The following is a 27608-nucleotide window of genomic DNA, read 5'->3' as shown; positions in this document are numbered from 1 at the left end:
AGAATTAGGTAGAGCACTGCAGAGGAATAGAACTAAAAATCCAACATTATGCTGTCACCTTCTATCTGAAAACAGACACGCAAGGCAAAAAACCACTCCTCTCTGATCCTCTCCACTGATCTTCACCACTTGGTCCCTAAAGGTTCTAGGCATGGAGCTTACATTAATGTCAGTGAAAGCTCCCAAAATGGGAAAAGCTAACAGCAACCAAAAATAGCCAGGCAGCTATGCAGCCCTAGCACAACTCCCTGCAAAAAAATTTACCAGTCAGATTTTAATAGCCTGTCATTCTCCTTGATATAAAGACTATATGCTACCTTCTGGCCCCATTACGTAATAATTTATCAAATACTGACTGGCATAGCAGAGGTGACCTAAGATCGCACACTTGTAATAGGCAGAATCCTACTGTTAACCACTGATACAGTATTTGAAGCACTTCGAATCCTTGCAAATACCTGCCTAGAGTCTAGCACAGAACATCTCTTTCTGTCCACTTTCCTTCCCAAAAACATTCACCTGAGAAAAGTCATTATTTCTGCACTTGACTGGAAACAAGAACTTTGGAGCACTCTCATGTTACCGTACTAATCACCACAAACCAATGAGAATATTTTGTTAGACTGTGGCTCATTCTTCAGCTCTCAAGAAATTAAGAGAGACTATAACAGCATGTTTCCATGTCAAAGGCCCCAAAGTGCATTGTAAAGAATATAAGAAAAACAAAATAAAACAAACAGCTTACTCCTCCATGGAACACTGCCAACTCCAAGGTGAAAAACAACTCTTATAAAATAGCATGCAGCAACACTAGAGAGAAGTTTGAAGAGGAACCAGAAAGGAACACCATGTCCAGTTGACAGTAAGTTACCCTGTCTGGGTTTTGATCATAGGAATGTCTAATAAAGCAGCACTGCTGAAGTGCTCTACAGTATCTAATGGCAGTCCATTATTCAATTTTCAGAAATAATAAATGCACAGTGGCTTCTTGGACCATTATTTTATGGACCATGTAGCGGTCTATTTCTGAGACCATTACTGTCAGATTTAAAAAATAGACAAAAGTCACTCAAAATGGCCTGGCTACTTGAGGATTTCTGCTCCCCCACAAACACAGCTCTCTAAACTATGAGTTCACACACATCAAAACATCTCATCTCTTCAATGTACTCACATTAAAGCTACGTATTTGCAAAGCCTACAGTAAGAACACCCATGCAGAGTCAACCCAAAAACATACCTGCTCATGAGTCTACTGCTTTTGACCAGCAGCAGAGGGTCAGAAAAAGACCGTAAGAAACAGAGGATTATTAGAGTAACCCTTGGTAGTATTAGCCATCTCCTCCCAAAGGAACCAAAACCAGTATTTTTGCAAACTTTCTTAGACCAATCACACTGCAAACCCTGGAATCAAACTGTATCCGCAGTAACTGTGGCAACTTCCTTGGAGGTCAGCAAAACTGGTCTTCACAAAAAGAGAAGAAAATCCAAGTTTATCCATATTCTGGGAGACTACATTATCAGTAACAATCCAGAACTGGCTCAAGTTTGCCTTTTCAAGGCAATGATTACTACATAATGATTACACTCTTACTTCACAATGTTAACAGAGACAAATACTGCAAGACAAATTTTCCACAAGAGACTACTAGTTGGCCTGCTTCTGTATGTCCCAATTTTGCATGCATAAACTCTCTTGAATTTGAAGTGCAAGTGTCTACACCAAGCATAAATACACATGCATGAAAGAAAAGGTCATTTTTTTGAACGGGAGGTCTGGTAGGAAATTGAGGAAAAAAGCAAACAAGCTTAACATATGTCAGACTACTGCAATATCTTGTTTGTAGAGGACAACAGGGAAGGAGGAGAAGGAAAATATCCATGTCACAGCTCCATCATTTACCATCAAAATGACATATTCAGCAAAAGTAGAAGACCCAAAAGAGCAACTGGATTGACAAAGGATTAATTTTTCATTTTGTGTACGCTTAGTTTTGAGCTTGGGTTTAGGTAACAACAGTGACGTTTAGGAGTACACAAGAGAAACTAATGTGGTGTTCAGAGAATCAAGACAGAAGGGAATTGGATGCACAATGCGCCACTTGAAAAAACAAGTGCAAGGATAGAACTAAAAGATGGTTTACAGAGCATAAAGACTGGAGTGGCAGGTGAAGGGCAAGAGGAGGTGGGAGAAAAGGTTCCAGTGAAGTTATGCAGTGATGTAAAAGGAGAAAAATACTTAAAGTAAAAAGAGAAGCCCTGAAGATATTAAAAAAAACGAGTAATACATTGGCGTTAACTTAGTAAGCAGTATTTCAAATAGGCTGTAGGGGAGCAACCAGGATGTAACAGACAAGTGGCTGCATGCAAGCCAGAAACATGTGCTTACAGTAATCCTGAGCTGTAGAAATCTGAGGGATGCTGCCCAAACACTGGTTCTGTGTGTCCCTAGCACAGTGACAAGAGGTATCTAAACTACTTCTCTGCAACACCACCACAATGGACTCCGAACACTTCACACATCCTCCCTGCCAGTTGTCACTGGACACACGCAGAGTACAGAAGAAAGCTACAGTGGAAATAATACTGAACAAGCTCTAGATTTGATTGTGACTGAAAAAATTTGTTGTTTCCCTACTGAGACAATAACTGAGCACTGAGATTATGCTTTTCCTCTTGCAGATCATCACAGTTATACCTGAAAAGAGAAGCTCACTCTATAAAGACTTTCCCTTCTATTTGGCATGTGGGTCAGACATGCAGCATCCACTGTCCACTGTACCAGAGTAAGATGTATTACCTTGACCAAATTTCATCTCTGTTGAACACTTAACCATATGAAAGATTAAACATTGCTCATGGTAACATACACAGTGCAAACACCCTAGGGCCGTAGCATTCTTTAGTAATGTCTTCCTGCATAAGGACAAGTTCTCTCCCATCCTGGGAAAACAGCAGTCAGATTTCTACAGAAAAAAATAATCATTTACTGACACTGGTAGCAACTATAGCTTCCTCCCCTTTTGAACCTTCAACTATTTTAACATCTTGAATTTACATCTGGCCATAAACCTCAGCATGGCACAATATGGTATATTTCTCAATCAACAATTATGCTGACATCAGTTTAGACAATTATATTAATTGAAAAGGCCAGGTTCCTAGTTGATTTTATCACTTTACCACAGACTATACCAGAGTTGATCATCCTTGACTCATCAGTGGGAACCGGTGAAGTGGGAGGTGAGAACTTGTAACGGTGCACTGCTTGTTTGGAGAAGTCCTATGGGGCCATCAGAAGTACAGCTCGGCTCCTACACAAGGCCCCAGACACAGTATCCTTCAGAATCCCAGCTTACTTCCCCCCACCCCGTACTTAGGAGGGACTCGTAAAATGCTGCAAGATGCACCTTGTCCCATAACAACTCACTATGCTGACAATACTTAGCTCAATTTCTCCTTGATACCACAGCTGTGATCATGCCTCTCAGTGCTTTGCAGGGTTAGAAGCACAGGTAGAAATTAACTGGTTTAACCTTAATCCTGAAAGGATGATGGCAGTGATGGAGAGGAAAATACCCTGAGGCCCTGGTGAGCACTATAATTATGCCTTCTGTAAGAATAATTCCCATTCTTGTCCAAATGGTTTGTAGTTTCAGGGATTTACTGGATCTAATGCTGATCCTAGATTCTCAGAGAAACCTTCCATCTCCTACAAGCCTATGATCTCACTCCCTCATGTGTCTTGCTACAGTTCTCTCTACCTACTTCATCCTTACACTGCTACAGTGTAATAGCATTTCTAGGACCACCCCCAAAAATTACCTGAAAACAGGAGCAGAGCAGGATATTTTATGAAAAAGATCCTTTGCTGAAATGTTCTCCATTCACAGTCCAGCTGCGCACTAGCTGTATCACTCTTGTATCACTTTCTGTGACCAGAACTGTAATTAGAAGGTATATTCCTCATGGATGAGTTGAGGCTGGTCAAGAGTTTAACAGGCTCAATTGAAAGCATGGGACTCACTGGTTTTACAGGCACCGGTTATCAAAACCTAAACACTATGAACACTTATAAAGTATGTACAAAACACATGCAAATATTAACTAATGTGATACACACACAAACCAGAGCAAAGAGGTCATAGGAATTGACCTGTTTTACACAGCTATGCTCAATTCACTGACCTGGAATAGCCTTTAATTAGGCATTTCCATACTCTTGAAACAAATGTAGAAATAATGCCCTTTCACATAAATAAGAGATTTGCAAATAAGTTTTCCAAACAAAATACAGCAAAAAACCCTGAATCCATGAGGTGCTTACAGAGAAATTATTCATATCTGCCTCTCAAATATGGCATGGAGCCTAAAACATCTGAGGTATTGGCATTTCTGTACTTTGGGCTTTCCTATGAAAACAGAAACTATAGTCAAAAAACACATTTGGAATCACTTCACTTCAGCCACCATGTTACAGTTGTGTCCTGCACAAGCTCCCACAACTTGCTGTATTCCAACTGCTGAGCATGACTAAACTAACATACAAAAAGTCTCATTCGTAGGAGGCTGTTCACAGGGGAATGAAGATAAATACGAAGATGCAGTAACAGGATCTAAGCAAACAGCACAGGCACACTCAAACACCCAGTTCAAACAGTAACAGCACATTCTGACCTGTTTCAAGGGAAGACCTAATTCATTTAATGGATTAACTCCTCCACCCTCAAAGTCATTTTGCCTGTCACCTCCCAGGCTGATTCTTACCAAATACTTAAAAATGTGCAAATCTGTGGCCTTCAACTGACACTAACAACGCTGCCTAGTTGGCAACAACATTGTCACTGTCTTCGCACGACCTGCATTCTCTCCGTCTCCAGGATCAAAAGATAATTATCCTATCTCCACAGAGTAATTCTAGAGCTGAAAAACTACCAACCTGTCTTTCTGCCATGTAGAAAGACTGCCTATATTTACTTCCCTGGTAAGATCCACCAGACAGAGGCAATGTGTTATGTCATTATAAACAAATGTATGGTCCCATAATAGTCAAAGAAAGCAAAGCCCAATATAATCTTAAATGAGGAGTGTTACAGATTGCATCATCTTTAATCCAATTTAGGCAGGAGCAGAAAGGGCTGAAGCCACCAGCCTTCAAGGCAGCAACTATTTGGTTGCTTTGCAAGAAGAGCCTGAATCATGCAACACAGCTACTGAGGTGGGCAGTACTGTAAAAATTAAGTGTGCCTGGGCTACTGGAAGATGTCCAGATTCAGCACAATCTCCATCAGCAGAAATTCTGGAGTTATGACAATAAAATAAAGTTGTTTCCCCAAGAAGCAACCCTGAGAGAGCACAGCACCTGCACTTCCATGTACTGGAATTTCCACTGAGCTCCATCAGGGAATTGAGACCAACCTCTGGCCAGAGACAGAGACAAAGAAGTAGGTTACTGAAAGTAACTGAAAGTAGGTGAAACCTGCTGGAAGAGATCACAAAAACAGAAAAATATTTTTCCAAGAAAGCTAACAATAGTAAAAGTATGACTCTGATAAGAAGTGGTGGACTGACAGCTCCAGAGACCCAAGTCCTCTCTCCTTTTCCCCAGTACAGCACAAGTGATTACTGCATACACTTCCTCACAGTACATTTTTCATCAGTCTGGATGGGTCAATATCTGGGAAATTAAGTGCATTCAGTCCCTAGCCTTTGTTTTGCCACAGCAAATAGAGGTCAATATGGGGTTTACATGTGAAGAATTGTTTTACAGAGAACTGTTAGTCAAAAACAATTCCAGCAATTCCAAAACCAGTTAGTTAACAAGGGATACCTGAAGGAATGAAGAACGTATAGCCCTGTTTCAGCTCAATTCTTTGGCATCGTTCCACCCTGTCTCCCAGAAAGATATCACTTTGCTTTCCTGAGAGAACCCATTCTTCATAAAGTTCTAGATTCTGAAGAGTAGGCGGAATCAGCCAGAAGATCTAAAAATAAAAAAAACCCATTTAACTATTACCAACAGTCAACAAAAATAAATCACTGAGAGATTCCAACAAGGTTATCATGCGTTAGACAAACAAACACGTAACACCAAGCCTGCTTTCTGCATAAAACACATGTTTTCCAGGTGTTGTACACAGAGGCACACAGCAGACAGCAGCAGCAATTAGTCCATGTGCTGGAATTGGCAAGATAACTGTCAGTTGTCATCTCTCTTCCATGAAACATCTTATTCAGAAGATGCCTGCACAGTTTACTTTCACTTCAAAACAGTGCATTGGTATAGTACAACTTAATTGGACTATATAGATGAACAGTATCTGTACCACAGAGATGTTCAATCTGCTGTATTTATTTCAGTTCCCACCATACGCTGTCTACACTAGAATTGGGAAAAGCGACCTAAAACAGTAAAGATGTGAATGTAGCCATACATGCTGCATATTTTAACGCTTCTGTAATATTTCAGTTCCGGCATGGTGTGCATGGGCACACTAAAGGAACATGGAATCTCTAAAAGGAAACGGAAGCTCTAGCTACAGGAGACTTGTGAGGGCACTCTGACCCAACAAGGGTATACACAGCCACATACTCGCTGCAAGACACTTCTAAACCATTCAGCAATAGCAAACCTAAAAGCACCACCACCAGCAAGTAACACATTTGATATTTCAAAATAAATCACTCGTTTGTTTCGTAAAGGTGTCCTTCTAGTTAAGCAAACTCCAAGTGCATGGACAAAGCTAGCTGAAATAGACTGATCACTGACTAGCTCCCCCTCCTCCCAAAAAAGACAAAAAAAAGGAAAAATAAAAGAAAGCAACCCCTCCCCTCCATAAGAGACACAGAGGAATAAAACCAAATATCAAACAAGGTTCACCTACCTTCCCCCCACGGAAAACGTGATACCACACTGAAGTGCCACCAAAATCAATATGAAAATCAGTGAAGCATCCTTTCACGCTCATCAAACAGTACCTGTAAGCAGAGTGAAGGACAAAAATGAATCAGTCTGAAAGGGTATTTTTCACATCTTAATTTGCAGAGGTTAACTGCATGTGCGATACTGTTTCCACCAATTAAGTTTCTGCATTTATAATACCGGGATTTGTCTCATGAAGTAACTATAACTAGGTTTCTGCTGAAAAATTCATATCTCCATATTTGAGTTTGCTATTCATACAAGTGCAGCGAAAGCTTTCAGAGTTAAGGAATAGAAAAACATTACAAGTTACGCTGTTCAGAAATATTTCTGATGCCACTGCCAATCCCTGGGGTGATCTGTTTCATGCTCTCCTCTGCTGCCCGAGAGATATAACCTTCACCAGAAGTTGTACACAAATTGCTTCAAAGAGCAAAGTTTTGAAAAATCTAATTTGCTTAGAAATCCTCTTGAATGTTCTTTACCTACTTGCCACTAATGCCATTTTTGCAAGGACTGGGGGACAGAAACATCATTTGGCAAATTAACTCCTTTTTGTTCACATTTCTAGGCATTTCTGCATCAAAATACATAAAGGAACCAGCTGGCAGCATTGCTAAGTATCAAATCCACTATTTTTTATGCCGTCTTGATTCAGGTTTTCAAAGCAGTTTAAAGTCGGCATCACTGGAAAGAGATGCAAGAGCTCTCATCTCGCTGCATGAATCTCGAGTCTCCAGCCACCATCTGTAACTAATGGCCGAATTACAGACACCCTTCTCGCTATAGGCACCTTTGCAAATGCAGGAAACACACACCACTTAACCCACTAACCTCTTTTCCTTGTTCCGGTCTCCGTTTCATGGCTTTTTTTTTTTTTTTTTTTTTTTTTTTTTTTTGGGAGGGGGGTTATGGAAACAGTACCAGAACGGGATTTATAAAAAAAAAGAAAAAAGGTTTCATTTAACTGTGTCTTTTTCTCATCACATTCAGGTAGAGAGAATCTCAGCAGTATGCAGACGGCGTGCAAAAGTCCCTCTAGATGATAGGCTGGAAAGGACCTTACCATGTGTCTGCAGAAGGCTGGCAAATCAGAGAGACTATAGGTACATAAGAGCCCGCTGCCTAGCAACCACATCCCGAGCCGGAGTTGACAGAATGATACGCAATGCTGTCATGAAGACAGTCAATTTGTGGGCTTCAAAAAAGGTCCTGTGCCTTCATCTCACAATTAAAACCTCTCCTTGTGCAATTACACGTCTCTCCTCTTGCCCACTCTGGAATTTTTTTCTTTTTTTTTTTTAATCCTTCAGAAGCAGGAAGAGAGCTTTTTCTGCCCCTGGGGTATTTCAGATGCTTCAAAAATCACAGCTAGCCAAGAAGCTGTCTAGACTCTCAATATGCTCCATTTCAAAATATGAGTCCTACCCTCCCAAACACTTTTTTTTTTTAATTTCTCCTTTTATGTTTTCTCTACCAAGATGTTGTTGATTACAAGTCAGATAGAATTTAAAAACAATAAAAGAAGCCCAGAAAGGAAGTTGCCTTTCTTCCTGCCAAACTGCAAAAAGTCACAGATTGAATAATTGCTCACAAAACAAAAAAACAAGATGGAAATTCTAAGTTTGTGGGCAGTGTTGAGTATTAGAGGTTCACGCTGTTTTAAAGTAAAAAATTCAAACCCTTTTGGAATCGTTTTCAGTTTCCAAAAGGTCAGATGTAAAATACATCACGCTAACAAAAATTTTCTAAGACAGCGCTACCTACCAACAAGTATTCTGAAAGAGCATAAATGGCCTAAGCATTAGGCAGTTTTATTTATTCCTCAGTAGTCAATAATTTAAACTTGAAGCTGTCGATTGGTTTGTGTTCAGAGAGGAAATAACAGGATTGAATTCTCTGTCAAATCAAAGTGCTTAAAATTAGTTTTGTGAGAAAACACCAAGGCAGATATAACTGTGAACACGCAACTCTTCCCCCCCGCCTTGTTTTTTCCCCATTTTCCCTGTTTTCTTGAAACTCCTCTAAACACAACAATTTCCATTCCAATAAAGGTGGTTTTAGTGAAAGAGCCACATATGGTGATTAATAAAAGCCTACAAAGCATTTGGAAAAAAACCAGTTTTTCTTCCCATCCACCAACGAGCCATGCCATTTAATTTCTGCTGTTAATTTTACAGGGCTGCTTTTGTCCAACCCCAACAGCTACCGAAAGGCTCAGGAGCCTGAAAAAGCGATCTTCCGCCATATAGCAATCTCCCTTGTTGCCAGAGTCTGGCACAATGCCTTTGCATTGACCTCTACAGCTTCCTCTTCCAATGTACACCGCAGTCACATGGTCCCAGCACAGCTCCATGCCACAGCTAATCTTATACACCGCTCAGCTCCAACCTCAGCAAGCGGCTTCTCATCACTCACAGCTGCTAATTTGGGGAACGACTCAACTTTTCAGGTTTTTCCATGACCAAAAATAAATAAATAAATAAATAAATAAATAAATAAATAAATAGAGAGAGAGGGGAAAAAAAGCCATAACAGCATCCATGTTGAAAGACATCTAGAAACTACATCCCACTGCGTGCTCTGGTCGCAGCTCTCTTCCTTCAGCACCCTGGGCCAGAGCTGGTAAAGTGGGTTACAGGAACACAACCCCAAGTAGGGCACAGGGGGACAATCTGACCAGAGTTACACCTTGAAAACACAGGCAACGCAAAAGATGCCCCAACTTTAATTTTTTTTTCACAACTGCTAGCACATCCAATCCCTGCATACTCCAGTTTATCTCCCTGCACAGCCTCAGCTAGGGTTTTAAAACATGCAGCTGCTTGTAATCTGTTGTGGGGGAGCTTCCCTTCCCCACTGAAGAGTTTGTTTTATGCTCTCCACAAGCCTGAAATTGTTCAAGTTAACGTATTGTTATTTTGGATGAAGGATTTGCGGTGCGGGGGAAAGGGCAACTTTCCCCCAAAAAATCTAGGGACATTTGTTACAGAAATGATGCGAAGAAATATGGAGTAACTTGTGAACTCACAGGGAAGAGCAAACAGAGAGATCCCCCCAAAAACGAGAGAGGGAGATGATACAAACGAAGCTAAACCACTAAGCAAACACAGCGAGCTGGGAACACAGAAACAACACAGAGACACGGCTCCATAAGCCAGCGCAGATACCACACTCCCAGGCAAACCCACAATGCACTCGCCACGCATAGCTACAAACCCGCAAGCAAACAGAGAAACAAAGACAGCGACGGACACGCCGGGATGCAAACGCACACACACACACACGGAGGCAGGGGAACGCAGAGGCGCAACGTTACATGCACATGGACTCGGGGGGAAGACGCGCGAGCACACGCAGAGGCAGCATTACCCTGAGCTTAGCTCCTTTTCTCTCGCAATAGGTACAGCACACCATACGGCTCTATTCCCTCTGGCATTGCAAGGGCTCCCCTGCCACTGAGCTCAGCCCATAAACCACTCCCAAACCCCAGCAGAGGCTTCTGTTTTTTGTTCGGGCCAATGAGAAAAGTATAGCTCACTCTTCCTTCCTCCCAGGAGCAGCGCCGGCTGGTTGAAATCCCTAAGCCTGAAACCGAATACCACAAACCCATGAGCCAACTGCAAGTGCCAAAGCGGGGAAAAGGAGCAGGCCCCGCTCTCCGCGTTCGCTCGCTCGCTCCCTCCTCTCCCCCAGGCGGGAGAGGTGCTGCCAGGCGTCGGACGAGGGAGGCTGCGGCGGTCCCCGCCGGCATCCCGGCACCCCAGGGTCCCCCCTCTCCCAGGCCTCGCCTCACAGCATCTGGAAGCGGGAGCTGGAAGGACACAGCAGGAAACAATAGCTACCTTTGGGCGACTCCGCACGCTAACGGCCTGACCCGCACCGAGCAACGCTCCCACACTGGGGCCCTGTAACCGAAAGCCACAAATTACGCCGCAAGACAAAAGAAACCATTGTCACCCGGGAGACACGGGGCCAACCCGCCCGGCCCGTCTGCCGCCCCACCCCCGCCGCCCCCTGCCGCGGGGCTCCCCGCCGGCAGCGAGCGGCCTCTCCTCCGCAGGGAAGGCCCAAAGGCTTCTCCGCGGGGAGGGCCCCCGCAGCACCCACCTCCGGCCGCCGGGGCCGGCTCTGCCCATCGAGGGGCCCTCTGGAGCCCAGGCCAGGGTGGGACACGCGCCCATGGCCCTGCCGGGGACCGGCCTCCGCCACCAGCCCCACAGCCTTCCCGCAGGCACAAACGCACCCGGCCCCCTTCCCCTCCTCAGGAGCGGGGCGGCCCGGCTGTGGTAACCAGCGCTTCCAGTGAAAGACCGTTCAGCGCTTCCAGCCTGAAGTAAAAGCAAACCACCACCTATCGAGACCAAATAGTAACTAATCATTAAACAGCGTGCGCGTACCAGGCGCTTCAAAAGCACATGAAAGACCCGGCTCCTGCCCTGAGGGGGTTACGATCTGAGTCAGTCAGACAAAAACAACACCCGAGATAAGAGAAAGCCTATTTTCTGCGATGCACCAGAGATGTTGTGAAGCGACTGCAAATTACGCTCACAGATCACGCTGGGACCAAAGTAAGTTGCAACACTTCCCTCGTCCCGCCCTTGCCCAGGTCCCATCCGAGGAGAAACGCCAAGCTTCGGTGTGCGCCGGGTGGGCTCACACCTGGGCATGCCGCTGCCGCGAGCGGGGACCTTACAGGGAAAGCGTTATTTACCTGCCAGCCGTCAGATTTTTGGCATTAACAGCCCACAGAGAGGATCAGCAGAACTGCACCCAGCTACCATCTCAGGCTGCCTGCAAACCTCGTTGCTGCGGCGTATGTTCAGCTGCTGCTGGGAAGGTTACCTTTGAACTTTAAAAATGAAGAGGCCTCTATTTTTTTTTATTTTTTTTTGATTGGAAGCTTAAATTTCTGAGAAGGCACCCGCCACCACAAGGAAATGAACCAAGCTGCCAATTCACAGCGAGCCGGGGCCGTCTGCCCCTGGAAGAGCAGTTTGGTATTAGTGAGAACACGACTTGTTTCTCCATCCTTGTGACATGGCTGTTCATCTCCAGGCTCACCACAAACCATTTTAAATGCCGGTGCTTATTTCAGTTACACGTGTGATGCTGCAAATCCTCCAAGCTCTACACAAAGGAGGATTTGAGACTAACACACCGACTTAAAGACGTTAAATTATATTTACTTTGCTAGCTTGGAAAGTTTTCATGAGAATTTGAGCTTATTGGTCTAATTTCCTTGTACTTAATTATATTTATAGAGCGCTTGTATCAAAAGCAATTCACAAATGACATATGAAGTGCATATGAGTATCTCACATGCATAAAACAGTGCCAGGTTGTGTTGTGGGACCTGTGAGCTCCCTCAATTCAAAGGGCAATCTCTGTCTCCAGAGGCACACCCTCAGCTTCTAATTAGACCACAGCTCAGCAGAGCATTTTAGCATCTGTTTAAATCCATCCCTACTTAGTAAAGGAATGAATAGAAAGGAATGGATGGCTGAATAACAGCCTAGGAGAGGGAAAATAGGGCTGACTACATGGTAACAGACCATCATCCTTCTGTGAACAGGTAAATGTTTCATACAAGATACCCCATCCTTAACTGAAGGACGGCAGCAATATAAAGACCTAATATAGCAGTGCGTAGATATTTTAAGTAATAGGAAGAATTTTGAAGGTAAAAAATGTGTTGTAGTGACTGAGGCTTTCGCTTATCGCTTGTTCCATAGCACAAACATTATCAAGTTCTTAGAAGTGCCTGTTGCTATTTCTATACCCATCATGTCCTGGCACACTAGCTATTTCGCTGCCACTGCTTTGCAAATAATCTTGCAAGGCTACGAACACAAAACCTAATAAAGAGGATAATAATTTCAGCAGGGCTATCCGTTTTGATAAACAAGAAATCAAATTAGTACTTATTTTTGTTTTGTTTGGTTCAGGTTCAGCTGTATCCAGATTGCTTCTGTCCTGGTTGAATTTAAACAGAAAACTAAATCTGAGCTTGTTTTGAGCTACCTGAAAATGGTTATGGTGCAGCATGACGAAAGGAAGCAGTTCTGAGTCCAGTTCAGTTCCCTTTTGTCAGTTTCCTACCCTTAGGATTTGTAGTACCACAGATATCTGAGGTGACATAACAAGCTTCTGTCCCTAAAAGCTGATGTTAGAACAGCACTGCCTTTTCCTCCTGCCCTGGCTCCTGGTTACACAGCACGCTGCCTGCTCTCAACCAGGCTCCCATGTTTGTGAGGCTCTTCGCAGGAATTTGCACCCAGGGATGTGAAAGAGGGGAGGCAGGAGCAGGCTTCCTCAGTAGCAATGAGCTGCTCGCTCTGCTCACCCGGTGTCTTGTGGCCCTGCACCTTGCAAGAAACGCAGAAGGGGTTTGTCAGTGATCCCACTGCTATGTTTTTTTCACACTTCTGCACTGCCCTTCAGTTGGCAAAACCATTTATGCAGCCATGTGGTGGTTTGGATGGCCTGAAAACTAACCATTTTTTCTTCTTTATTCCCGACTCGGTTTTCAGCCAGACCAGTCCCTAGTCCAGTTTACTCTGCAGCTGCACAACAGCATGTTCTAGCAATGAGGATGGGACAATGTGGGCATGGGACTGTTTTTTCAGGGGCAATGCCAACTTACATCAGTTTGAAGTTTGTCACACTACAATCTCAGCTAGCCATCCCCTTATTTTCTCATGCTGTCTTACTGCTGAAGAGGTAGTACTTGGAAAGTTTTACATATTTTTGACACAAACTGTTTCCCCACTTAATTCAGTCCTCTAAGGCTCCTATTAGGTATGTAGTCATTTACTTACAGACAGAAAAATAACCTCATTACCCAGAATTTTTTAAAAAAGTTAATGGTGCAAGTCCAAGTGAAAGCCAGGGCGGTCTCCAGTGCACGTAGTGCTCCTGGTAACTAAAGCAGCGCAGCAGATGGAGCGTTCTCTAACTTCACTCCCAGCACGGAACTTGACGTGCAGAAGCCAAGACAGACATTTGTGTCTGGTAATGCCATCTGTGTCTGCAAAACCGCAACGCTTTCGCTGGAGTGCTTTTTGTTTGTAGGGAACACGTTAATGGTGGGTATTGCATACTGCAAACTCTTAGTATTATGAGATGCTAAGAACAAGAATGAAGTGAAACAATCCCATTTCTGAGCAACAGTCATTAATAAAGCATATGAATATTGATGATTCGCATAAAAGAATGGGCAGCATGAAACAAGTGACAGCACTGACATTTAGCTCCACAATTGAACACGATCTCTTTAATAAGGGCTTATACCCTCTGGGTACTCACAGCAATAGCTGTGACTAGTATCTATACAGGAAAGGGTCAATCTGAATTTCCAAAGATGGAGAAAGCTAATCTCTTGAGGAGTTCATATTAAAACTGGACAAGTTCATGGAAAAGAAATCTCTTGAGAGTCACACACAGAGAAACCACTTCCACCTCAGGACAGCCCCTGCCTGAACTGCAGACAGTGGAAGTTCAGAAGATAATTTTAAGAGGTGGCATCATTTTATGTTTACACTGTTCTTACACTCCTCCCAGGGCATCTATGACAGCACCCAACAGCAGACAGGTTACTGAGCGCCACGGATCTTTGTCCTGATCCAGTACAACTTCTCTTGTGCTCTAGACTATCAATGTTTGCTATTGCTTTGTTGCTTCTTCAGACCGATGAGGGTTTTGTGCCAACAGTGCTGTAAATCAGCTTTCTCTAGTCTTTATGCTAGATGATGCTCACTAGCAACATCCTCATCACTCCAGCTGCATCACCCTTGCCTTTAACTCTCATGCATGGTAACTCCTTTTCCCCAGATCAAACTCTATTGTCACATTTCAAGCGCTTACAGTCTTTCACTGTTTAGCTTCCCTCTACCTATCACATCTACTAGTTTATCAAGCTGTCAACCTCCACCTTCACTTTGCCAGTGACAGCAACCTCAATGGCTCTGTGTCTGCTTCTTTATCAGGCATCTCCTTCCTTTCTACCAGGCCATCCCCCACACATGGGAATAGCTCCATGTCAAAATCTGTTGAATTGCTACTTCTCTAAAATCCCTCTTTGAAACCTACCATCTGGCATTTCATGATGCAAGTAGTGAACTGCAAGAATATACTCTGCTTTTTCTGCTAAATTCTGTTAGTCATGTTGCTACCTTATCCTTTAAACCATCTCTGCCTTGCTTTGTTTACTTGCTACATTTTTTTTCAGCATCTGGAGTGTGCCTGCTTTAGGAAAGGGATCATTTTCTTTACTTCTTACCTTGTACAATCCATGAATCCTGAAGCCCTGAATCATGACTCAGTTTCTTAGCTCTAGCAGATTATAAATAATGTTATTTAGTAGACTAACCACTTGAGAAGCAAGTTGCCTGAGTTCTATTTTCTGCTCTGCCACTGGCTTATTGTGTGACCTTAGGCAAGTCACTTAGGACATTTCCAAATGCATAGGTGAAATTTGGCACTCTTATCCATATCTAGTTATCAAAACAAGCAGCTTACTCTTTTCAGAACGATAGAGTATCTTTAACTTCCATTGCAATCAATGGTGCTGAGCATATCATAGGACCAGGCTTCCCCATGATGCCTGCCACAGAGGCTCTTCTATTATGGAGACATTTACCTTCCAAAATGTTTATTTTTACAGAATGAGAGTAAATGCTGCATATCGCTTTCTGACTGCGCACTCCTTTGTATATGTTAGTACCAATCTATTTTAGACATTACAGTTTTGAAAGAGTTCTGAGCAATTTGCAAAACACTAGAGGTCAGTTCAACAGCAGAGCCTTGGATGCCGCCAGCATTAGGTCTGGCCAATAGAAAATGCCTCGAAAACAGAGACAGCAGCGAAGGGCTTCCAGGATTACATGATGTTCATGAGCCATACAGGTCAATAGCTATTATATCATTAACAGTAACCCCTATCTCAGTTGTACTAATTCCTATGAAACTTACAGTGCACATTTTCAGACCCCCAAAATAGTTCCTTCTTCCAATCATCATATAAAAATTTTCAAGACATTCAAACAGAAGGAACAGTGAAGTGAGGCTATGCTATCACAACTTGCCCAGAAACTAGAGCCAAGATAGGCAGAAGCAGGACAAACTGCTCTTGTGTCCAGTCTCAAACCTGCCCTGAGTGGGTCCTCTGAAACACAAAACACAGCCTATATAGTCAGTCCAGTATTTGATCTTGCTGTTGAAAAAGTCAAAAGTAAACTGGCATGAAAGGCAGTGACAGTTTTTGTGGAGAAACACACCTATTAAAAATGGACTTCAGGTTCATTTCACAAAACATCTCTCAGCTAATAACTTTTCAGCCATTAGTAGTTTAGAACCTGGGAGGGATCTGAACCCAGCCTACAGAATGACTTTGACTACACTGTGTGAACTGTATGACATATCTGTATCCTGTGAAGTGATTTCTTTGGGTAGCACTTGTGGAGAAAGGTCAGTCTGCCATTTTCAAAACAGAGTTGCTCAAAACTAAAAAATGCACTTTTCAAAGAGATTTGATTAAGGATTCTATTCAGCAAACTGTAAAAGGAATTAATCAAGGAGGTCAAGAGTAGAGTTTTTTAATGACTTAAACAAACTTACTTTTTCACTTTGGGGTATTTCATCTCTGAAAGAGCATTGGTAGCATCCGTCTGTCTCTCCTTCAAATGCTGCGGCCACATATTATCCACCCAGTCGACTAAGTCCACCTGAAAGCCCCACCAAAATCAACTGTTAATTACTGAACACATGGTAGGATATACTCCTGTTGACTAAAACTCTAACAGTGGCAGCAGCAGCAGACGCTCACAGACAGCAAGAACCTTGCTGTTCAGCAGAAGTCCTATGGACACAACTTGTTAAGGTGCAGCACTTCATCACCACAACTCAGCCCTTTGCAACCCAGAGTAAGGAGAGTTTTGCAGTCAATTTAACTGGGTGCAAATTCTGTCCTGTAGGCACCTGTGAGCACATTCTCTTGCAGCATCACCTGGCTGGCTGTATTCAAATGCATTTTTGTAGCCAACAGCCTAGAAATTGCATTTATGAACATTAAAATACAGACATCAAAGAGATTATACTATTCCAATACCTTACATTTCAAGGAATATTAACACCATTGTTCTGGCCAAATTCTGATTTGAGTAATTACTGTATTGCCTACTGTGCACTTTGTTCATTGTTCTACTTGGGTATAAAATTCACCAGTTCTTGTCCAAAAGCCAAACTTTTAGGAAGTGTGGGCAGGAGAAAACAGCAAAAGCCGAGCAATTGGAAACATACTGCCAGCAAGGTGAGGGAGAGGTGGAAACTGAAGATTGTTCAGGGACATTGAAACACAGCTCCTGCGCTGTGTGCCAGAGCACAAACCGCAATCTGTCCGTCACAGCCACAGCAAGAACAAGCCTGTGACTCATTCTTTGGTTTGTTTTATGGTGGAGCCTGTGCTAGATATCCTTAACACTCCCCTCTGGTTATGCAAGTGGATCACATGTGCCAGGTTTCAAAACAGGGGAAAACACCAGTCAACTTGGGAAGTCCAACAAAGCAGGCTGTAGTGCTGCGTTTGGCCACAGTGTGGCTGTACATCCTGACCCAGCTCAAAAAATCATGATGTGTGAATGAACCTCCATTTATGAGTCAATAAGGGCTGCAAGACCTATCCTAGGCATCGGTGACAAAGCTGTCCTCTGACTGCGTGCAGCAAGAACGGAGAAGTCCAATTCAGTCATGGTTAGCACCCCACTTAGCCTCCTGACTGCTAAATCTTTTTAAAGGCCCAGCCAAGAATGTTACTGGTATGAGGCAACTCAACTGTTTGTATCCCCAGAGGACTTTCATAACAGGGCAATTAGCACATGAAATTCTTGCAGATTGGGGCTGATCCCTATCTATTTCTCCATCTGCATCAGGTACTGTTGATAACACACACAATACTTTGAGAAGAGGCAAAAGGAGATAATGCAGCCAGTAGAAATAGGACCAATTCCATGAATATCACCGTTGTATGTGAAAATAAAATTGATGGTTACTGCCCTGATTCTGAAATGATTCCCACATCCTGACATTGCAACCCACGGTCTTTACACAACACAGAACATGAATCAAGTATTTCTGCCTTATGTGGGCTCAAAAGAGCTCTGCAGAATTCAAGGAAACCACTTATACAAATATAGTATTCCACTAGTATCTGACTTTATGTACTGGACTTCCTCTCAGCACCCACTTCCCCAGCACCCTCTCTTCTATTCCCAAGTACCTAATGGGAACGCAAATCTCTCTTTCAGTGAGATCTAAATATTCCTCGGTTTACAAACTATTGTGCACTCAGGCCATATTAAACAGATATGAAGTATTAATTTACACTGGTAACGGGTACCTAATTGCATTTTTCAGTTCTGAGCATCCAGGAAATTTGCACAGATGTTTTTAAAGCTCACTGAGCATGATGTACTTGGGAAAACCAGGATCAGTTGAACACCAGAAACTCCCCAGAGAACTTCTAAACTGTCCGCCAGCGTCTGAATGACAGCAAACACCTGCACAAACTTCTAAATATGTGCTTACTATTCAATTTGTGATATGTGCACAACAGAGCACAAAAGCCTACTTAAGAATTACTTCTAGAAATCAGCAATTAGAGCTGCCATCTATTTTTGACCTGTTCAGACAGAAGTGTGGTGTTTATATTGTCCGCATAGTCAAGAGATGGCCCCAGTGAAAAAACTGCTGGTATAACTAGAATAGCATTTAGAAATGAGGAGAAAAGTGTCTGAAAACAAAACATCATTGAGCTATAGTTTCACACCCAGCAGTACCTTCAGCATCCAGTGCCACAAGTAGATATAGAGGGAAGAAGCAGCACACGCGTTCTACTTTGAGAAGTCCCTTTGTTCCCTGATCAACCAGGACCGATGCCCAGACTCTCTGCTGAGTGTCCTGAGAAGACACTCTAACATCTCCAATGCCATTTCCTCCATCACTGTGTATTAGTGAGTTGATGCTCTAACCCTTACCCACACATGGCTACGTTTTAGTGATAAATGAAATCATCTTTATTAGTAAGGTCATGGTTTCACTGCCAGTGACTCCATTGGGAAACAAAGTCATAAGAGCCCTCTATCTTTAAAAAATGTGTACAAATCTACCCCCTTCCTCTGACATTGCCAATTCTGACATAGCAGTGATTATGCTGATTTATTATTATTTATTTAATGATGTATAAATTTCTACATTTAATACATGTGTTTTCAACTTTTTTGCATTGGAGCCCCCTGAACATTTTTTAGTTAACAGGAAGGTTCATATATAAGGAATTTAAGCTTCCCAATAATTTAAGCTTCCTTAGAGGAGGAAAAACAATAGACAGGTATTTAATTTTGGATGGAATTTCCCCTAAATACCTTGAGAGGAACTGGGTATCTGTGCAAATTGCATGATTAAGAGCTGATCAGGTACCTAATTCCTGTAAATTAAGTTCCACTGTCAAGAAGACCAGCTTTCTACCTGGGTAAAAATGAGAACCTAACACCAAATAGACAGGAGTTACAGGTACTTCATATCAGCTTGTTTAAACTCCATGTTTTATTTCTTACAAAGCAACCGGTGACTGGGAAGAAGCTGAAAATAAACACCATCACCACAGGATCCCTTACCACGTTGGGGCGTTTGACAATGTTCTCCAGCTTCGTGTGACTGAACTCCAGGCTGATGACATTGTAGAGTTTTTCACGCTGGGCCTCTGGTGTTTCATAGTATCTCACAAATTGAGACATGCTCATTTCAACACCTTTCTGCGTGTTCACATCCATCACATCCACTATCCGTCGGCTTCCTGCAAACACACAGAAACAGTCTCAAAACATCTGCCTTGGCTTTATTTTTTTATATAGATACATGTATGTATATTATTATATATATGTATAAATTCCCAATAAGCAGAGGGAAACTGTTATTAGAGGACAAGAGACCAGCATCAGTCCCTCCACAGGTCCTGAGCAGCTCAAACAGCGAGCAGGGAACTAACTTGGAACTGGACTTTTTGCTCAGTATGACACTGAACAAGTCAGCTGGTGTCTCTGCTTCACAGAGATGGAGAGAGTAGTTTCCTCCTTTACATGAATTGACATGAGCAGAACTACATTAAAAACTATGAAGAAGCAATATAAGATGGTAGCAGGGAGCATGCACGACAAATAGCTCTGCAAATCATACTCTGCAATTTTCTAAACAACCATACGCTTCTCAAGTTGCTTTTACTTATGTACAAAAATTATCCATAAAGAGCAAACTGCCTTGCATCACCGGATGCTATAAACTGCTGAACACCTTATACAGATTGCTGAGTATTCTCAATTCCAGTCATCATCAGTGGAGATGAAAGCACTAAATGCCATAGAAGAGTGAGCCCCCACTTTGGATCTCTCAACAAAAACTACAGGACATACTTTCAGCTTCTCAAGTGGCAGACATACAAGTCTCATTAGCACCAGAATGTTGAACAGCAGTTTTAGTCGAGCCTTCAGCTTTACACAGATTAATCCACAATCTTCTCTTCGGCCAACTGGAAGGTTTCACCTCTCCCAGCAATTTCATCATCCTAATTAGCAGTTCATTTGTGTGTGAGCAAACGGGAGCCCATGAGAGACATGCCTCATTTCCAGGAGAGAAGGATTCCAGCAAACAAACTCACACTGCTTCCAAAAAATGACTCCAAACCCATTTTCGCTGCTGAAGAAATAACTCGAAATAAATTGCATTAAAACAAAATGGAGGGCCGATATATGCCATCAGAGGGAATTATTAATAATTACAGCACCTGGCCTATTGTGTGCTTGGGAGCAGTTTTTCAGCAAGAATGATAGTTTGGATTGCATCACTCCATTAAAAATATCCTTAGCCACTGATAGCAATGACAGTGACAGATGTGATAATGATTCTGGAAAGGAACTCAAGACCATAAAGCTTTGTAATCAAAAAGAAAAATTTATACAGTGTAAATCCCGAATAGTCCTACTGGCCCGTCAGTCAAACTCTTCACTACAAGGCCGGTGAACAGGATTTCACCCTTAGTCTGAGCTCGGGACTGTACATAGTGTTGCCACCTTGAGGCAGGATGGGGAGAAAGTTTAGTTACGTGTGAAAAAGCACAAGAGTCCTTAAATTTGGTATTTACATGTTTGAAACAACATACATAAAATCTAGGTTTGGGCTGGGATTTTGTGTTGTTGTTTTTTTAACTGTTAACTTTACTATCTAGGGGGAGTAGTCTTTTTTCAACTCAATAGGTTAGCAACTGGGGTGAAGTCCTGTTAAACAGCTCCTGAAAAAAAGCCAGCCTGATTTCTGGCCTCCAGTGCCTGGGGATTAAAGCAATGGCTACAGCCCAGAGGGGTTAAGTATACAGATACCGAAAAATTATATTTGAAGGACTGCGTGGCAGAGTCTGGGATCTGCCATATTATAGTCTAGGTTTGATCTCAGCTTTGCTGGAAGCAACCTTGTACAGCCTCTCAATTATGCTTTCTGAAAGAAAAATCAGCAGTTACCTGATGAATTAAAAGTATGAGGCACAGTTCAATAGCAGGTTTGTTAAATGTACACTATTATCAATTACAGGCAGAAGAGCTAAGATTTGAATTAATAGTCTCTTGACTTCCAAATTAAAGAGTAATTTGAGAGGATGTTTTTCTCTTAAACCACAGTACTATCAAACAAGCCCATACATAATGTTTCCTGGAGTACTGCTCGCAAAATCTGAGACGTATAATTACAGGTTAACAGCCACGTGCTCGCTGCCCACTTCCTAGTGGTTCTGGCTTACTGCCAACTTTATCTCTTCTTTCCTGAAAAGATTCAGCTCTTTCTTCTATCTCCTGCCCCGAGGAGAAAGTTAAAAAATATCATCCAGAAGGAGAGACAGGTAAAGAACAAGGGAAAGAAGCACACAGAGGCTCCAAAAAGCAGTGGCAGGCTGAGAGATCTCAAGTCAGGCTAGATTTCTGAACATCTCCAACATGCCTTTTACTTGATGTACCACTTCTGTTAACGATTTCCTAGATATCCTCTTGCCACAGTCTCACCCTGTCCTGTAAAAAGGGACCCCACTCAATCAAGCATGACACAGCCCACCAAGTCCCAGCAGGATCTCAGCAACCCTGGCAGCCTCTTGCCCTCATACGGTCCATATTCCTTGCTTCAGCTCATCACTCGCTGTGCATGGATTAACATATACCTGGATCCCTAGCTGGCAAAGAGCATCTCTTACTGCGGACATGGGAAGCTTCAGTGCACTATGCATCATCTCATCCTTGGCTTCGCAGGATTTTTTCCAATATAACTCTTGACTGGAGAACGGCTGGACAGTGCGGGATTAAGAGGTGTTGTTTCCTCTCCGGCAGCAGATGTGACTCAGAGGCAAAGTGGTGATGCTAGGGTTCACTGGAGGAAATGTCTTCCTCCTCTACTGCTGCTTACTCATCAAGCACAAGTGAATCCCCAAAGGATCACAAAGCCAGTAACTAAGAAACAAGCTAGCGCCATCTTCGACAAGAGGAACAGACAAAAGCAAGAAGGAGAGGGAAGAATCAGTTGCAGAGACGTAAGCTGGAAAATAAAATCAACCAGGAAGAGCTACTTAAGAACTATGCTTCATTTGAAACCTTAAAAAAAAAAAAATCAAGTTACTCCAGCCCACATATTAGTAAAATCCACAGTAAAATTAAGGGGGAAATAGCATATGTAATATCTGTTCCCTTTATTTAGAGGCCTAGTGACCAAGATGCTGTAAAGGTTTTAACAGGTTAAATCCTACAACATTGCCATATGCTGCAATATCATTATTTTTTTACATAAAAATGAACATCTGGAGGAAAAATGACTTGTGCAGAGTCCTTGCCTCCCATTGCCCACCCTGTACAAGTTCGTTTGGTATGGAGATTTGTACCTCTCTGTTCTGAACTTCTTGGAAAAAATACGTCAAGAGCAACAGAGAGGCAAATCTTGTTCTCCAGTCAGATAGAGAACTGCACTTCATGAATGCAAGTTACATAGGCACCTTCCCCACATCAGCAAGCACTTTCACAAATCACAGCTTCACCAAGTCCACCCCAGAGACTTCAGGAGTGACAGGCTCCAGCTCCAAAGTCATTCAGCAAAGTGCTCATCGATCATCCCTGCAGAATTTGCACCCACACTTTGCTTCACATATAGAATATTGTAACAATTTGCCAGAGAGGGAAGAGAGAATGCGGAATTCTGGGACTATAATAATCTCCTCTGGGGTCCACCAGTTGCCATTTCCCATTTCTAAAAAGGTGAAGCACTGCGTTCCCCTGCCTTGACCTGAAACAGCTTCAGACTTGCATTATCCAGACTACCAGACTCCAGTCTTCCAAATAGCCCATCCTTTCCCCTGACGTGGATTTAGCATTGATATTAGGAGCAGCGGGAGCAAGAGGTGGTCCATAAGTAAAGCAAACATGAACCACACAGTAGAATATGGGAAATGCACAGGAGGTGTGAATCAGAGGTGAAAATTACACCAGTGTTTTCTAGGCTGTTGTCTCTTCCGCAGCGCACCACCGGCAGGAAAAGGTGCAACTCTCCCACCACAGAGGAAAGACAAAATGTCCTTTCTGTAAGAATGATTATCAAGCCTGTCCATTAAGAGGATAAAGCTACCTTGGGGAATTATTTTAACCCTTTGTGACTGAATTAAGATCTGTGTCCAAGGTACAATACAGCGTCTACAGAAATCAACCTCAAATGCCAAGGTACAGACCTGCTGGTCCTTTCTAATCTTTATGCTTCTTACTGGGAAAAAAATCCTTGGTTTGTAAAGCAGGATTTTTGGCAGAGCCTTAGGAAATCTGCTAGCTTCACTAGTGGGTTAATTGTACCTAAAGACTGAGGCTTTGACTTGCATCCCAGTTAATCCCTCTGGAGCTCCTGGAGCTGGAAAGCACGTATTCTTCTGCTACCCACAGGAGACTATTATGATATCCCATACTAACTGGGAGAGATGTGAATCAGAGCAGAAAGTCCTTGCTCAAGTGGAGCTATTCAAGACATTCCCTGCATTTCAGACCCAGGATAAGAACAACTTAAGAGACACGTACCAATATCATCACTCCCAGATCCACCAGAGGGCACAGAAGAACAAAGGGAAATAAGAGTCCAGCTCGGACACTTGCACACATCTCTCCCACACACCTCCCAGTCAGTTTTCTCACCCAGCATTTTCCCCAGCACAGCCTCGTCCACCATGAAACAAGTATCCCCAATTCATCCAGCTCCCCCTTTGCAGTGCTCTCTGCTTTCTTCTTTATACCCCCTCACCCAGGTATCTGCCTGCCCCCGCCAGCTCCCCAGCACATGCCTTGCTGGCTGCAGAGCAGGAGCCTTTTCAGTAGGGTTAAATTATTTCCTTCTTATGGAGATGTAAAGCTAGGAGTACCTGACATGTACCTTCCCCTTTCCTTCCCCCTCCTTCCCCTCTTCGGTGTCTGCAGCTTTATCATTTGGTATAAAACTGACAAATTGCAATAACCCACGTTATTAGTTTTTTTCACGCAACAAAAGGTAAGGTATTTAGAGCATGTCCACAGGAAGAGCTTAAGCCAGCAAAAAGTCTTAACCCTTAATGCTATAGGACTAGACTAAAGAAAGAGGCTCCCGGCAAATAATGTGTTTTAGTGGCATTATATAGAATCAATTAGTATCCTTACATCTACCCAAAACATAAACTGTAATTTTCAGTGATTCTTTGAAACTTCAGCCAGTGAAAACCACACGGGAAAAAAAAAATTCCATATACAAAGAAACATTTTACTTTTAATTTTTATAGAGTATCCAAATGCACTAACCTATAATATAAGCATACTCCAGGTAGCTGAAAAGACAGAGCTAGCACACAAAGAACAATTACAGAAAGGAAAGTAATACAAGTTCTAAGGAAAGTGGGAAGGGATATAACTTTGTTGAAAAACTTATGTTTTCTTTATCTGTCAAATCTATTTTAAGACCATTGATTGTTTCCTATCTCAACATAAAACATATTTAATAGTAACAGATAAAATATAGGAAAAATGTTATAAGAATTATATAATTTCATGTTAATAGCATTTTATAGTATTGTATTCTACACTATCAAGAGCATCTTCGTATATGAAGAATCCTACAGAAATTAAATTATTTCATTAAGTTAATCTGGCAATAACAGAGTTCTTTATTTTCTGAAAGACAAGTACAAAGTAGCATTGATTGGATCAGTGCAATCTATTCTCATTTTATTTTTAGGAAAGCTACCTCTGATGCAGAAGGACACCCCAACAAGGAAAGGACAATTCAGGTTTTTATGGCCTTATTTACATTGTAAATTCCAAGCTATAGTTTCTTGTGATGTGCTCCACCAGTAATATCAATGGTGGAAAGAAGAGTGTAGCTGTGCCCGGCATCTGGCAACATGACAAAGCCGAGCCCGCAACCCAGCATCCAGCTCCGAGGGATGGAGCATGCCTCTCCATCAGGGAGACATTTTGGGAGATGGCTGAGATGATTCAAAAGCTCCCTGCTCCTCAAAGGTCTCACCTCCCCTGCCCTGGCTGTGCAGCCCTGACCTTCTCTCACTTTGACCCTGGCACTCCTCTGACTTTAGGGCAAACAAATGGAGATTACTAAGATATCAGGAAAATATTTTCCTTTTTCTGCTCATAGTGTGAACTGGATCAGCTCGCTGTGGGATTAGGCAGGCACCAAAGCTGGCCCAGGAGAAGGACCTCAGGATCAAGAGCCAGCATGGCACAAGCAGGGATGGAACAGCCAGAACTGGGAGAAAGACTGCCTCTTTCCTTAGATTGCCCTTCTGCCCTCCTGAAATCTCATCATCAGCCCAAAATAAGAAACACTATGGCCTTGATTTTACTGATACTTGGCAATTAGGAAATGGAAGAAGACCTTCAACTACCATTCATGTTACCAATTAACGTGTGAATTATATCAGCAATCCTGCAGCAATCCTTTGGTCCAAACCGGTATTCAAAGATGACCTGTCAAAGGGTTGGCAACACCACCACACATCTAGTGTCCACACATCAATGAGGACATCTTACGATTTATATAGCTGTGATTACATCAGACCTCCAGAACATGCTGACATTAATATATATTTTTAGGTAAAGGCATAACTACACTTGAAGGTCATTTTGGACTAAGGTAAATTATGACACTAAAGCATAACAACTACCATGAAATATTTAGGATTTTGGGTGCTATTCCTCCAGACAGCTCTCTCCTAGTTTGGATGAGCTAAAAAGCAGGGGATGCTTATTGCAGAAGAACAGGGTGACTAGGGGGAGTTATTCTAAAATAGCTGTTCTCGTTAATTTTCCCAAGTGGACAACTCATTTTTAAATCCACTTGTAGGCAGAGGCTTTGAGATGACCGTGACCACATCAAGACATCAGTTCAATTTCACTTTCATGTTTTGAAATCATGGAAACACATTCTTTTGAGATGTTCAATTTTTATTATAATGTTAATTCAAAGCAGATTTACTGCTGTTTATATCCGGACATGAACATGACTGTTTTTAGCAAAACTGCCCCAGTTTAACTAAGGTTTTTTTAAAGAGTTTGACCGAGTTAGGCGAAGGACAAACTTAAAGACAGCTCAAACAGGAAGCTCAGCTCTAAAAATAGAAATGGTTCTACTTCCAAAATGGCAAGTCAGCGGACATGCTAAACATAGGCAAGCGAGTGTTATAATATTTCATTTTTATTTCTAAGAGCCAAAAAAAAGCATAAAGAGGGAGCATCAAATACCTTCTTTTTATTTATTTTATTGCACAGAAGCCTTAATCGTGGATCAAGGCTCACTCACCAGGCACTCTTCTGATGCAGAGCTCCCCACTGGAAACTCATGACAGAGGTAAAAGGCTACATCCATCATGTTTTAGCCCAGCATTGGTTACGGCCGAGAGCTAAACCAGCATTACAAAAAAAAATAAAAACAGTACATATATATTCCTCCCCCTCTCTGCGAGGGAGGAAGACAGTGTGAGTTTTCTGCCGATTCAACTTTCTGAACCACCTCACTGCAAGAAAGAGCAAAGCCCATGCCAGCTCACAGGAAGGGGATAGGAGAGCAATGCCAAAAGTGGGGAGAGAAGGATGAGAATGAACAGGACACCAATTTAGACTTGCTTAACTGGTATGGCAAAAAAGCAAGTTGTTAGATGCAACAGATAGCACAGGGAATAGAGACACTACAGCAGGGCACATAGTAGGCAGCAACAGCAAAAACTAGAGGCCAGTTTAGATGACAAAAAGATGGTCTGGCACCAGAGCACAGTACTGGAATTAGAGGGACAAGTTTCTATTTCCAGACTATCAGGAACATTGGGTAAGTTTTAACCTCTCTCTGCCCTAGGTCCTGGTTTCATGATACAAACTGTTCACCAATACTCAAGAAACTGATGAGGCTTCAATAATTTTTTTAAGCGGGGTCAGCTCCCTGCCTGCTTCACAGCACAGTTCCACAAACATCAGGGTAAGGGATGTGCATCCAGCACCAGCGCCAGCAGCTGGTGTGGGAAATCATACAGTGACACCAAACCATAGCCCCAGCATCCCCTTCTGATATTACAGGCTGGAGCTTTTCTCCTTAAACA

At 42.6% G+C, this 27608-nt stretch overlaps 1 protein-coding gene across 16 annotated transcripts in view; it reads right to left on the bottom strand.

Moving 5' to 3' along the window:
* The window catches only part of KDM2B (lysine demethylase 2B), a 127483-nt gene that overhangs the window by 70376 nt on the left and 29499 nt on the right, over positions 1-27608 (bottom strand). For 11 of the 16 annotated variants that reach the window (XM_030024213.1, XM_030024214.2, XM_041125709.1 and 8 more), the window contains 4 exons: positions 19594-19772; positions 16541-16647; positions 6885-6978; positions 5831-5984 (listed from right to left, as the gene is read on the bottom strand). In XM_030024213.1, the coding sequence (XP_029880073.1) occupies positions 5831-5984; positions 6885-6978; positions 16541-16647; positions 19594-19772 (534 nt within the window). Of the gene's footprint in view, positions 1-5830; positions 5985-6884; positions 6979-7411; positions 7500-7756; positions 7776-10294; positions 10419-10767; positions 10786-11636; positions 11656-16540; positions 16648-19593; positions 19773-27608 lie in introns of those variants that run through there. The other 5 variants (XM_030024224.2, XM_030024225.2, XM_030024222.2 and 2 more) reach the window with 5 other exon arrangements.

The sequence above is a fragment of the Aquila chrysaetos genome, chromosome 9 (assembly GCF_900496995.4).
Source record: "Aquila chrysaetos chrysaetos chromosome 9, bAquChr1.4, whole genome shotgun sequence".
Lineage (NCBI taxonomy): Eukaryota > Metazoa > Chordata > Aves > Accipitriformes > Accipitridae > Aquila > Aquila chrysaetos.
Note: the sequence above shows the minus strand (reverse complement) of the source record. Positions and strands in the feature narration are given on the sequence as shown.